This window comes from Morone saxatilis, unplaced genomic scaffold, assembly GCF_004916995.1.
Source record: "Morone saxatilis isolate NCDOM2014 unplaced genomic scaffold, NCSU_SB_2.0 Contig14, whole genome shotgun sequence".
NCBI classification, from domain to species: Eukaryota; Metazoa; Chordata; class Actinopteri; family Moronidae; genus Morone; species Morone saxatilis.
The window spans coordinates 1,731,987-1,743,989 of record NW_023339696.1 but is presented as its reverse complement, the minus strand read 5'-3'; the positions used below and the strand labels follow the sequence as shown (position 1 = coordinate 1,743,989).

The window sequence follows — 12,003 nt, the reverse complement described above, 5'->3', positions numbered from 1 at the left end:
AGCTTTGTCAAGTCTAAACTAAAAACTAAAGGAACCTACCCTGACGATGTCATCTGGGTCTCAGGTTTGAGAGTTTAAATTTGTAAGAGAAAGCCAAAAAGTCAACACGCTGTTCGAAAGATTTGTCAAGCAAAGAGGGGTCTAATGAAAGACAGTGGCAAGTTGCATTGTGGGAGTTGCAGGATGCACCGTTTTCGGGACTTTGGACTAATACTAGGACTTTTACTACCTAAAAGTCGGGACATATTGACCTCCGCTGCTTCGATTATGTCCCTTCTTTTATTTTATTTTAGCAAGTCTCAACTTTTCAAAATGAGACACTAAATCTCTGGAGGAGCAATTTAACAGCATAAAAAATACATATAATACAAATATAAATTACTGGTTGATTGTCATATTCTATAATCAATTAAGAGAGGCACAGGCAGCAAAATCACAGAAACGTTCTTCAGAAAGGAGCCCCATGCGGACGCGTGATCTGATTAATCCATGAGACGTTTTAGCTTCCTCTACAGAGGCTTAATGCAGCTGCTCATAACCGACATTTTCTGTACCTGTACCTCTTTCTGGTTGAACACACCCTTACGTTTTTTGCCAAAATCATCTGCAGAAAAACCTACAAGTTCGCTGTCTTGCTCTCTTTTAATCACTGCGTTGTGCCAAAACTGGCTCAGCCAAACTGCTGTGGATGCCGACATTATTATGATATTTTGACATACTGTCATAGCAACAAAAGCTGACAAATGACTCACGAGTCTTCAGAAGCAGATCACTGGTGAGATTTGTGTCTTGGGAGTGGGAAATCTGTAGCAGACGCCCATGTGGTCAAACTTGAAAAATGTGACTTCATGAGGCCTTTTCCTGTTCACACTGATCAGCATTAAGACATTAACACAATATGAACACCTTTGAGCTGCTTCAACATGTGAAACTTTTAAAGGCCCTTAAAAGACTCCATCATTTAGCAATGGACTCCTGTAACACTGTCAGATTTGGGCTCTTTTTTTAAACTGGCACATTACCCACAATGCTGCTGACAGTTCGGTCGGAGATTCAGGTGTGTTATTCCCCTATCAAACTTGCAGTCTACGGACCCAACCAACGCTGACTCATGTGACATCACTTGAGGCAATTTATCAGACTTGACACAGCTCCCTTTGGAGCCACAAAAGGCCCCGGCCTTACCTCGACGCCAAGAGCAAAAACTTTTTCACCTGCAAAAACAGCCACAGTTCACACACAGTTCTACTTTAATCTGCTCCAGCTGGGTTTCATAGGAAATAAAGACAAAACATATATGTACGCAAACAGCACTTTGTGAATGTCAGGTCCACTGCGCTGGAGCAACTTCATCATCTACTGAATCCATGAGGACAATGTCTGCGATGTTACTAATGGAAAATGAATTTAAATTCAGTTTATAAATGGTCCTATTAAAGAAAAAAAACACCCTCTCAGGGGTCATTTCAGTGTCTCTCCATGGTTGATATCGATGTTTTATTTTAAAAGGTTATCAGCCTTTCAGTGTTGTTCACCTTTAACATGGCGTCTGTCCATAGTTACATCAAACAGTCCTGTTTTCTGTAAAAATGTAAAGCCTTACATATCTTAAAGTTCTCTGTGCTGCTGTGGCGGGCTTTAATTTACTGCAAAGCCTGGAAGGATTTCAGTAGTATTCAGTTTTAGAGTGAAAATACTGCGTCAGAGGCCCTTTCTGGGAGATCAGGGAAAGACTGAATCAATATACAACATACGTTTTTGGTATAAATATGGTCATATTTAAATTATCAAATATAAAAAATATGATCAGTTATCAGTGATTTCAAATAAAATCAGTCTCAGCACCCACATCAATCAGCCTAATTTCCGTTATGAGTTCATAAACTTCAGAGCTGAGGACAACAGGGTACGGAAGGCCACCGCTTGATTTTGGTCCACATTTACTGTAGAAAGCCGGTTTTACAACATGTGTGTTGGGTTTTACAGTCATGACTCGTGTCTGATGGTCACTGTCAGGTATTTCTGTTCACGACAGCGCTCCAAATCATCCAAAAAGTACTCCCCCTGTTTTAGCCCGGGGCTCCACTCTTAAGCCGTTGTGCAGTTAGTGTTTCAGCGTCAGTAGACGGCTCCCATGCTCTGTGTGGATGGCGCTGCTGTTGATGGAGTGTGGTGCGTCAGGCCAGACTGCGGCAGACCTAAATGTGCACCCTGCTGCTGGTACCAGTTCTGGTGGGTGTAATCTCCCATGAAGGCGGGCGAAGAATCAACTGGAGGCTGATAGGGACCCTGCCCCCTGCTGGTAGGATCTATCATTGCATTGCTCTTGATGCTGCTGCTGTTTGTGTTGTTGCTGCTGCTGCTGCTGTTGTTGTTGTTGTTACCGTTGCTGTTGGTGTTTTCCCACACAGCTGGGGAGGGAGGAGAGTTGCAGGCCATGGAATCGCTGGCGTCTGGACTGTGTTCAAGAGGAATATCCCCGAGAGGAAACTCTCCATTCTTGTAGAGCTTTTTGAACTTGGAGCGACGGTTCTGGAACCAAATTTTGACCTGGAAGGAGGAGCATCACATGTTGAGGCAACTTAAAGAAGTGAAAGAACTGAAAAATGTACTTCTGAATTTCCAATTACTCTTAACTACTTAGGTTGATGAGGTAAAAGTGAACCAAAACAGTAACATTGTGGGCCATAAAACCAAAACTATACGCTGAAAGACACTAAAATTCATAGTAATTTGCTCCATAGGACAGTTATCAGGCATTAAAGCCGCCGTATCTTTATTTACGTTTTTTTTTCTTAACCTTTATTTAACCAGGAAAGGTCCCATTGAGATTAAAATCTCTTTTTCAAGGGAGTCCTGGCAACTTTAACAACTTTAGCTTCTTTTTAGCCTCTACTAGCTTCTAAACTCCACTGTACGCTACCTGCCCAGCACAAAACAACAGAAAGGCAAAGTCAGTGACTGCATTAGCATTTAGCACCTAAGGAATCAGATATTTCCCTCCAAGCATGTTTAAAAGTTGGAGGGTCACCTCAACTCCAGCTCTGGTTTCGCTCTGGTGTTTGTGTGCCTACCTTTGGTACCACTGTATGTCCCACCAGGATCGGTCATTTCCCCGCTGCCAATTCATTGTTATAACACGTACAATCTGGCTGTTTATGTCAGGGTTTAAGCTAAAATAAAAATATAATGCAGCATTTTTCCTTCTTTTGTTTTGGACCAAGTGGTGAGTGATTTTAGCAGAGCGGGATGAAATCGGAGGCCCCAAGAGGCTTTGAACAGGGAAGCGGAGTAGAGTGTTTTTTGTGTTTTTTTCAGTAGTTTCTCGTTCGCACTTGGGAGGGGAGGGTGAAGTGACAGTTCACTGGCCATAACAACATTATAAGGTCGATGTTGCCTTTTTAGCTTGATCTTCTGCCACTAAGTAATGGCTTGCTCTATTGATATCTGCTAGCATGTACAATATTTATCCATTTTGTCAGCCAACTTGTTTTCAGTTCAGTTCTTAAATCTAATGTATTCCTCAAATGCATCGACTAAACAGTTGTTGTAAAATATAAATACATTTTAAAAAGGCAAAAATGTGACACAATAAATATTTACAACAGGCAAGTAGTAATTATTATTTAACTTCCATATAGCCACTATCTAAGAACTGTTACTGGCCAGTAGAGATGATATCAGAGATTATTTACAGCTCCTGTAATAATGTAATATTATAATACTATGAGAGCTAATGTAATGCTGTCATACAGCTTTAAATCCATGAGGGCATCAAACCAAATGTCACGACAATCACATGCTTGGAGCTGTGGTGGATTGTGCCTCATGCCTTTGTTTTCTTAAAGCTTGTGCATGTAACCCAAGCATAATATTGAACAATGATTTACAGCAGCCGTGATGAAACAACCCACGCCACAAGTTTAGTCTTTTATCGCTTGGGTGCAGATAATTAATGCTGTAGTAAGTCATTAGGGCAGGAGGAGTATGACTGCATAAACCAGACTAACACGACAGCAACAACACACACACACACACACACATCTACGATCACTGGCTACCATTCTCTATTTACATTCTATTGTATTCTTACTGTTAATTTGTTTGGTTACATGTTATCTTAGTAGTCTAGTAACGGTATTGTGTGCTATTGTTAGCAGAATTATAGTCTAAAAAATAGATTAATGTATTAATATTGATCTTGTGAATGATATTTTTAACTTCAACTCAAACCTATATCTTTAAATGTAACTTCAGCTATTTATCCACTGCATACTTACTGTCTGACAGCTCAATGATCTATGGAGTTAAACTTAAAATTAAAACATCAAATTCTTTCAGTGAATATGCTTTAGCTGACTCCAATTGGTTTTGGCTCTTTCACTTTAAAATATATTTCAAACCCTTTCAGTGCTTCAGTTTCAGCTGCTTTAAGTCATTCAATTTAACTTGCATTCAAACTCCAAGAGCTAATTTTCTTCAGAAAATGCAGCCTCATCTCATTTTTACTGCACTGTATCATATCTCTGTCACCACACCAAACTGCACTGTTCCTTTCCAGTCTCACCTGTGTCTGTGTGAGGCCCAGCTGTGCGGCCAGCTCGGCCCGTTCCGGCAGGGCCAGGTACTGTGCCGACTGGAATCTCCTCTGCAGGACCGCCAGCTGGTAGCTGGAGTAGATGGTCCGGGGCTTGCGCACCTTCTTGGGCTTCCCATTGACCATCCGAACCTCCACGTCTGGTTCCTCTTTCACTGCGGGAGGGAACAAAGCCATGTGATATTCATGTGGGGACCTTCTGAGTGCTTGTGGTACCTTACAGTCAAAACACCATGGTACTGTCACCTTCTTCTTGTCTGGACTTAAAATATACAACCTGTACAAGAAGTCTTTTTTTTCTGACAATGAGATGAATGTGTAGCAGGTCTCTACAGGGCAGTCTGTGCAGAGAAGTTGTAGCACAAAAATAGCCGCGGTAGCTACAACCCCGAAATTTCAAAGAAATTCCGCCAGCACTCTGAACTTATAATTTTGGTCTGAGTGTCTCCCACAGCCGGGGAGGGAGACAGAGATTTATAGGTGCTTTTCATGTAGCCTGGAGGCCCGCTTGTATACATCGCTCCCCATTGGGGTTGTTTTTTCTGTATCCCTGTTCTTTTCTTCTTCTTTTAAAAATACAACCAACCTACTTAAACACATTTGTTCACATTTGATCAACATACATATTATTACCTTAAGATGGGAAACAAAACTTCCTGTTTTCCAGGGTTGTATTGAATATGCCGCTTTGGTTAATATATGGTTTATATGCAGTTTGTATATGAAATGTTAATCAGTATTATAATATTTCATATATTTATGCATTTACACCTAATAACAAATTGTGTGTAATATCTTTAAATGTTTGTATTTATGTTATTTGCTGAACAGATTTAACTTAATATTTAAAGCTGCAATACCTAATACCTAAATAAAATAAAAAAACGAACCAAAACAATCAGAGCTGAGAAAGATATAAAGACACTTTGGGTTGGGGGGGTTGAAGATAGTTGATGGTTAAGTTTCATTCCCAGGGTCCTAAAATGTCTATATTGGATTCCCCTGGGAATGAGACTCAACCATCAACTCTCTCTCAGCTCTGATTGGTTGTTTTTATTCAGGCCCGGTGGATTCTTGCAAATACCATTAGGTATTAGGAGGAGCCAGAGGAACCTGATTGTTTCACAGATTATCTCATGTTCTACCATCAGGATATAGGGAAAGTTTCAGCAAATATGACAAACTGCTTTTTTTAAATAACCTACTGAAGCTATTAAAAAAAAATCATAATTCAACATTTCAAAATTGTTTGCAAGTATTTATTACTATTTAACATATATTTATTTATTTCGAAAAAGACTGGTGAATACACAATTTATAGAATATTTCAATATTTTGTTTTTACTGCATTAGTTTACACTCCCATTGAGGACACTGGTGTACTGCAATGTACTCAGTATTTTTTTAATGTTAGCAACCTGCAGGAGTTTCCTCTCTACAATTAAAAAATACACATAGTAGTTGTTTTAAAGGCTGATTCCTGTGTTTTTTTGGTCTCAATATATTTCAATTGGAATGCTTTTGGACCAACAGACATAAAGGAATCCGACTGCATTTGGATGTTGGAAAATAACATTTTCAGACAGTATAATTACTAATAACAATTAATCTCATAAATAAAGTCAGTTAAATGTAGTTGTTGTCCCTGTAGCTAATTTGAGTATTTTTTCATCTTTTCATCATTTTTTCACATTATTTAACCAGTTATCTTGTTTGAAACATTTATTGATTATTACATAGATTAAGAAATGTATTATTAGTTTCTTTTTTATGATCATTTAGTCATTTATATTGATCTATGAATTTATTTTGCCACCTGTTTGTGTGTTTATTTATTAGTGTGGGCGTGGCTGCGAGCCTTGCATGATAAGGAGTCGTCCTCGCTGGATGAATCAAAGGCCAAGGCTGACTGACATGTCGTGACACCTGATGTGCATGGCTGTGGGCCAAAGTCCCTTGGGGCCATTTCCAGGAGTCAACTCCCAATTGGAATGTCAAAAACAGTACACCAGTCTGTCGGGTTTGTTTTTCCCCTGTAGTTTGCACACAGGCGCCATCCAAGATCCAAAGAAAGAGCCAAAAGAAAAAGTTCTGAACACAGTGTGGCTGTAGGGGAACTTAAGTTAGAGCCAAAATGGTGTTTGTTGTTCCAAATGTTGTCTTTTATGTTCTTGTAATATCACTGCAGGATCTGAATCACAGTGACCTTACAGCCTCACTCTGATAGCTGATGTTTCCTGAAGGAAGCTTGGAATATTTTCACCCTGTTTACGGTGGCAGAGACTGTTTAGGTGATCTGTTTTCTAAAAATAAACCACTCGCATGTCAATAAATTAGTTCTTCATTCCTAACAGGTGAAGTTGGAAAGCCACAGGCTAGAACTAGGCTATGGCTGCCATCCAAAGGCTTTTACTTTCATTTTCTTCCAAATTAAAACCAAGGATAAGATAAGCTTTCAATTTATTAATAACAATGAAACAAAACGTTTTCAAAGACCTTTTCCTCCAAACGTGCCACTCTCCAGGCTGAACCTGCAATGATCTCTTGTTTCCTCTTCACCCACAGACACCTCCCCCTCTCCTCTACCTCCCTCTACTTAGAGTCAGTCCTTCTGGTGAGAGCTGATGGGTGCTTACACAAAATCCCATTCGAATTCATAAAGATTCAACAGCAATCTTAGTCACCCTGGCACGTAGAACCAGAAGCTTCTCTGCTGACAATAAACGAAACAGTGTGTTTATTTGTGAGTTCTTCCTTCAGCCAAATAAAATCAAGTTTAGCAAGAGGAACATGCTGTGAGAACCACATCTAACACCCAATATTTGCTCTCCGTGGAGCACAGAATCATCTTAGTTTGAAAAGCAATAAGTCATTAACCTTGAATACTGGTATTCCTGAGCAAAAACCCTTTGAAAATATGAATAAATGGCAGTAAATGCTACTTCTGCAGCTGCACACATGGTTGAATTATTCAATTATATCAAATATTGGTTTTAAAGCTGAAAAACTACTCATTTTTATAAAATATCTGAGACACAAATACATTTTTTATAAGAGTGTCTCAGTCAAGTCCCAAGTCTCCCCTACTGTGAGTGCACTGTAATTCTGACTCCCTAATCATCCTCTAATGATGGAGATTTAGAAGCCCAAGATTAAGAGAGCATCAGCCAAATGCTTCAAAATATGTATAAAGTGCAAAATAAAGAGAGTTTAGGGCGCAGTGGAAAATGGATAAATAAAAACAACTTATTTTTCCCTGTGCGTAAAACTCGTGCGCAATTACTGGGTTTATATGGCTAGACATGAGCACTTGCCATACACCAGCCTCTGGTGGTCAGAGTGGCTTTTCTTCGACAAAGGTGATGAGGATGTTTTACAGAGCTGTGTGAGCAGTATAGTAATATTATTATTATTATTTCTTCATTAAACTGATGCAGAATCAGTGATCAGTCAACTCCAGTGTGAAGGTTTTTGCGCATTAGTTGGAACTTACCACCGTCCTGCAGCGCTGACTGAACCTCCCTGCTGAACGCACCGTGCTCCCCTCTGTACGCCGCATGGGGGTACGGGTACTCTGCCTTGCCCACGGGGTAAGCACCGCCTGGGCCCATCCCGTTCAGGTTATAGTGGTGGTACGCGTACGGGTTCATGTGCTGGGCCGAGTACGGCTGCTGCGCCTGGTAGAAATCCTGCGAGCCGTGGAGCGCGCTCTGCCCGCTGTAGAAGCCCATGTCTGTGGATGAGGACTCCGGCAGGGTCGGGGAATCCTTGGCGGCCGAGATGGAGCTCCCGGCCACGGGGAGGGAAGGTTTCTTCTCCTCGAAGATAGGCGAGGATTGGCCGTTCATTCTCAGCGCTTTCCTTTCGCTCCAAACTGCGCAGCAGGAGTGTAGAGAGGTGCTCGCAGTCTGGAGCTGGCTGTTCCCAAACTCTCTTGACGCAGCCGGGCTGTCCACCGTGGCGGCGCCCAACCCAACTAGAGCTCGTAATTACAGGGCGCGCCGAGCTGAGCCGGGCCGGGCAGGACAGAGGGGAGTGGATGTCTCCTTCTCATTGGCTCGTCTGCTCGCTCCCTGCCTCTGCCTCGAGGCCAAGACAGCGCTGACTGTCGCCTGTCTGGCTCCCTTCTTCTCCCCACAAAAACCTCCAGTAAGCCTCTCCTCGGGCCTGTATGCAACCAGAGCGCATAAACAGTTGGCAAGCCCGTAAAAGTCCTCTAACTAACATTCACCTCGACATATCCTCTCGGAGACTTAACAACAGGCACGATTCAGCAGAGCAGATAGAGATTTAGCGAGCAGGCCGCGCATAATGGTGTTGTGATAAGGAGTGTTTACCTCCCATTCAGATGCAGATCCAGAGCCAAGCGCTGCTCAGGAGTTATTTACAGTTCATCAAGGCTTATTTAAAAAAAGGCTTTTCCTGCTTTACATGTGTTGACTTGAGCCCCGGGCTTCTCCCTTGCCTCGGGGAGGAGAAACAGCCACCATAAAAGTGCTATAAAGCCCAGGAGAGTACGGGCACATGATGGTGACACTACCTTGGAGTGGCTCACTGTAACAACAAATTAATCCATATAAAACGAGCTGCTAAAAACTCTGACTGCACCAAGTGTTTTATAAAATGTGTTTTCAATTTCAAATTGGAAAGATATAAACTTTACACACAAGTGAGATTTCATGTCACTGAAAAGTTAGTTCTAATTCAGGTGACATAATCTCACCACCAGATGTCACTACTGAGACTTTGAAATTAAAGTTGATTTTCAGGCAATGTTGGCAGCAAAATGAGATTACAGGAAACCCCTTTAACCAGCATGCATCACTCACTCATCCGAAACTAATTCAGCAAATATAATCGAGAGAAAAGTAAGACAAACACTGATTCAGAGTTAAAAACAATGTATGTTATGCATATTCTATGGAAGACTGTGCAAGATGTATTTGAGTTCTGAGTTTCACACGCAGCTCTAATCGTCTTCTGTAATTATCAAAGCAGTGGTTCAACCTTTTTTTGTCTGAAGTACACCTTCATCAACACCAGCCCACTGCTCACTACTTTTACAAACACATTTCAACCATGTAAACTTTCAAACTTAGCTATTGCTTGCTACCTAATTTTTTTGGAATGAGTTGTGCTACTGTATGATCTTTCAACAAACCTCCTGGTTGGGCTAATACAACGGAATAGAAGGGCAATGAGAGAAGTTTGAAGCGCACTGCTTCCAGGTAAAAGGTCGAAGAGCACAGAGAAGCTAATGGATCTAATGAAGGAAGCACCGGCAAACACATTTTCACTTCCACCATTCTAAAAATCACACAATTTACAGGTTTAATCTTTTTTTTTTATTAGCATTTGTCTTTCTCTATGTCATATATGGTAAACCCTCGAGTCCTTGCAAAATTAAGTTCCCAGAAATGTACAGCTTGATTTTCTTCAGCGAAACCCGCCCTTTCCTGCACGACCAACCGTCACATCTCAGAACGCAGAGTTCCCTCTCCAGTCACCTGTCGAGCATCAAAAGCACTTTGTGTGACTGACCGAGCTCTCGGTGGCGAGGTTTATTCAGTTCTTACGCATTATAAAAAAAAGGGGACAGTGTGAATACATCGGGCCTTGGAGGAACAGAGGCGCTTGGCAATGTTATATACAAACAGGAAGTACAAGTGCAGGGGCGGAGGAAGGGGGCTGAAGGAGACCCCCCTGTGTTGATGAATGTCCTCCTCTCCTTGTGGCATGGTCCCGAGTGGACAGAAGAGCAAATTCCCTGTATGGTCCACGAATCCCAGAATGCCTTGTGAGTGAGTGAGACCCCCTCGGGGTGAAACGGGTGAGGGTGCAAAGGTCGTGGTAAGGGTGTGAGGGGGGGAAGGGAGGGTGGTTGTTCTGACAGCCTCTGTTTTCAAAACCATTCTTCAGGCGAACTAGTTAACTGCGGGGCAACTTTTCAAAAATTCTTTCAAAAATCTAAAATTCTCCAACATTCAGTTTGGGGGCTGGTTGGCGAATTGAACAGTTACAGAACGGGTAGAATCCAGTGGGAGAGAGGACCGACCTACCCACGTTTACCCCCGGTTACACTCTGAGAACAGACCAAGCATGTTTTTTTTTTATATAATACATGTATTTATAAGTACTGTATATGTATTTTTTATTGTTATATTACAAGATTCCCTGATGGCCAGTGCAGAGAGAAACAGAGGGAAAAAAGTGTGTGGGGGGAGGGAGGCTTGTCCGATTTTACATACAGTAGAAACTTAGTGGTTGGAGAAGAGAAGAGGGGCACAGTGCCTGGATTTGTCCATAGGGAGGAGCACGTTGTGTCAGATCAACCCCAGTCAGATTGGAAGGAAGAGACAGTGGGGGGAGGGAGAGCAGAGGGCTGAGGGAGGACCAGGAGGAGCGGCGTGTCCACCCTGTCAGTCAGTTTGTTAATCTGTTGGGTCGTCTTCGGATGGTCAGCTGGTTTGTTTGCTTGCTGGGTTGTTAAGAGGGTTTGTGATCTCCTCGTCCTCCTCCCCTCGTCCCTCCCGGGTTGAAGTGATCAACGGAGGTCTGACTGGCCCGCGTCACTCCAGACAGGAGGACCGATGGTTTCGCTCTCTCTGCGGGGGGAGACAAAGGGGGGAGGAGAATGAACACTGAGATTTTACATATATTTTGGCAAACAAGCTTCTGGTTAACTTGAGCACACAGGATAAAGCTGGTGTTATATTTATATCTGGTATGAGAAACCCAAAGCCGGGTTTTAATGGGATAGTTAGACATTTTGAGAAATACACTCACTGATGACTGATCCAACTCTCTGCAGAGCTGCAGCCAGGCCAGCTGTTTCCCCTCATTTTCAGTCTGTTTCGCTAAGCAAAGCTGAGCTAAGTTAAGCGGCTCCACAGAGGTGATTGGATGTATACACACTGAGCTGGAGTGTTTATGGAGGCGGTCTATTATTATCAAACAGAGGACCAAGAGTCAGAAATGAGAGGACATTAAGTTGAATGAAAATGATATTTGTGGGATAATGAACAAATAATTCTGCTCTGATGTCACTAACGTTACCTTGCTAACTTTTAATTGAATTCCATGTTCCAGTTTCACCAATAATGTTCATTCAATGGAGGGCGATGGTAAAGATGGGAGCTTGGACTCTTTTTCTAACTTGAGTTGGTATGAGTCACTGACTACAGAGATTCGGGCTTTAAGTCACAGAGTCGGTCAGCCAGAGCTTGGTGAATCCCCCATCAGCCCCAGCGCCGATGGAGTAATAGAGTATGCACACCAGAGACTTCTGTTGGCCAAGCCAGCTAAATCCTAGGGTGCTGGTCCATAAATATAAAATACTGATCGTCTCCACCTACCGCACAACGCCTCTCTTATGCTTAACTGAAAATTTGCACAAAGGTTCTAAA

General features: G+C 42.2%; 2 protein-coding genes across 2 annotated transcripts in view; both read right to left on the bottom strand.

Annotated features, from left to right (window-relative positions):
- Positions 1-31: 31 nt before the first annotated feature.
- On the bottom strand, positions 32-8,814 carry LOC118323343 (homeobox protein Dlx3b-like). The gene is made up of 3 exons (XM_035655291.1): positions 8,091-8,814; positions 4,568-4,752; positions 32-2,550 (listed from the first exon to the last, which is right to left on the bottom strand). Exons 1-3 carry the CDS (start codon positions 8,443-8,445, stop codon positions 2,119-2,121), a joined length of 972 nt encoding a protein of 323 aa, XP_035511184.1. The 5' UTR covers positions 8,446-8,814; the 3' UTR covers positions 32-2,118.
- Positions 8,815-9,923: 1,109 nt separating this feature from the next.
- The window catches only part of LOC118323341 (26S proteasome non-ATPase regulatory subunit 11A), a gene marked incomplete in the record, with an annotated part of 11,869 nt that continues 9,789 nt past the window's right edge, over positions 9,924-12,003 (bottom strand). The window contains 1 exon segment of the mRNA XM_035655290.1: positions 9,924-11,202.

Excerpts from the sequence above, each read along its gene's own strand:
- LOC118323343 (XM_035655291.1), bottom strand. The coding sequence starts at position 8,445 with ATGAACGGCCAATCCTCGCCTATCTTCGAGGAGAAGAAACCTTCCCTC. Across the intron at positions 4,753-8,090 it reads GTCAGCGCTGCAGGACGGTG|TGAAAGAGGAACCAGACGTG; the intron begins GTAAGTTCCAAC and ends TCCCTCCCGCAG. Across the intron at positions 2,551-4,567 it reads TGGGCCTCACACAGACACAG|GTCAAAATTTGGTTCCAGAA; the intron begins GTGAGACTGGAA and ends TCCTCCTTCCAG.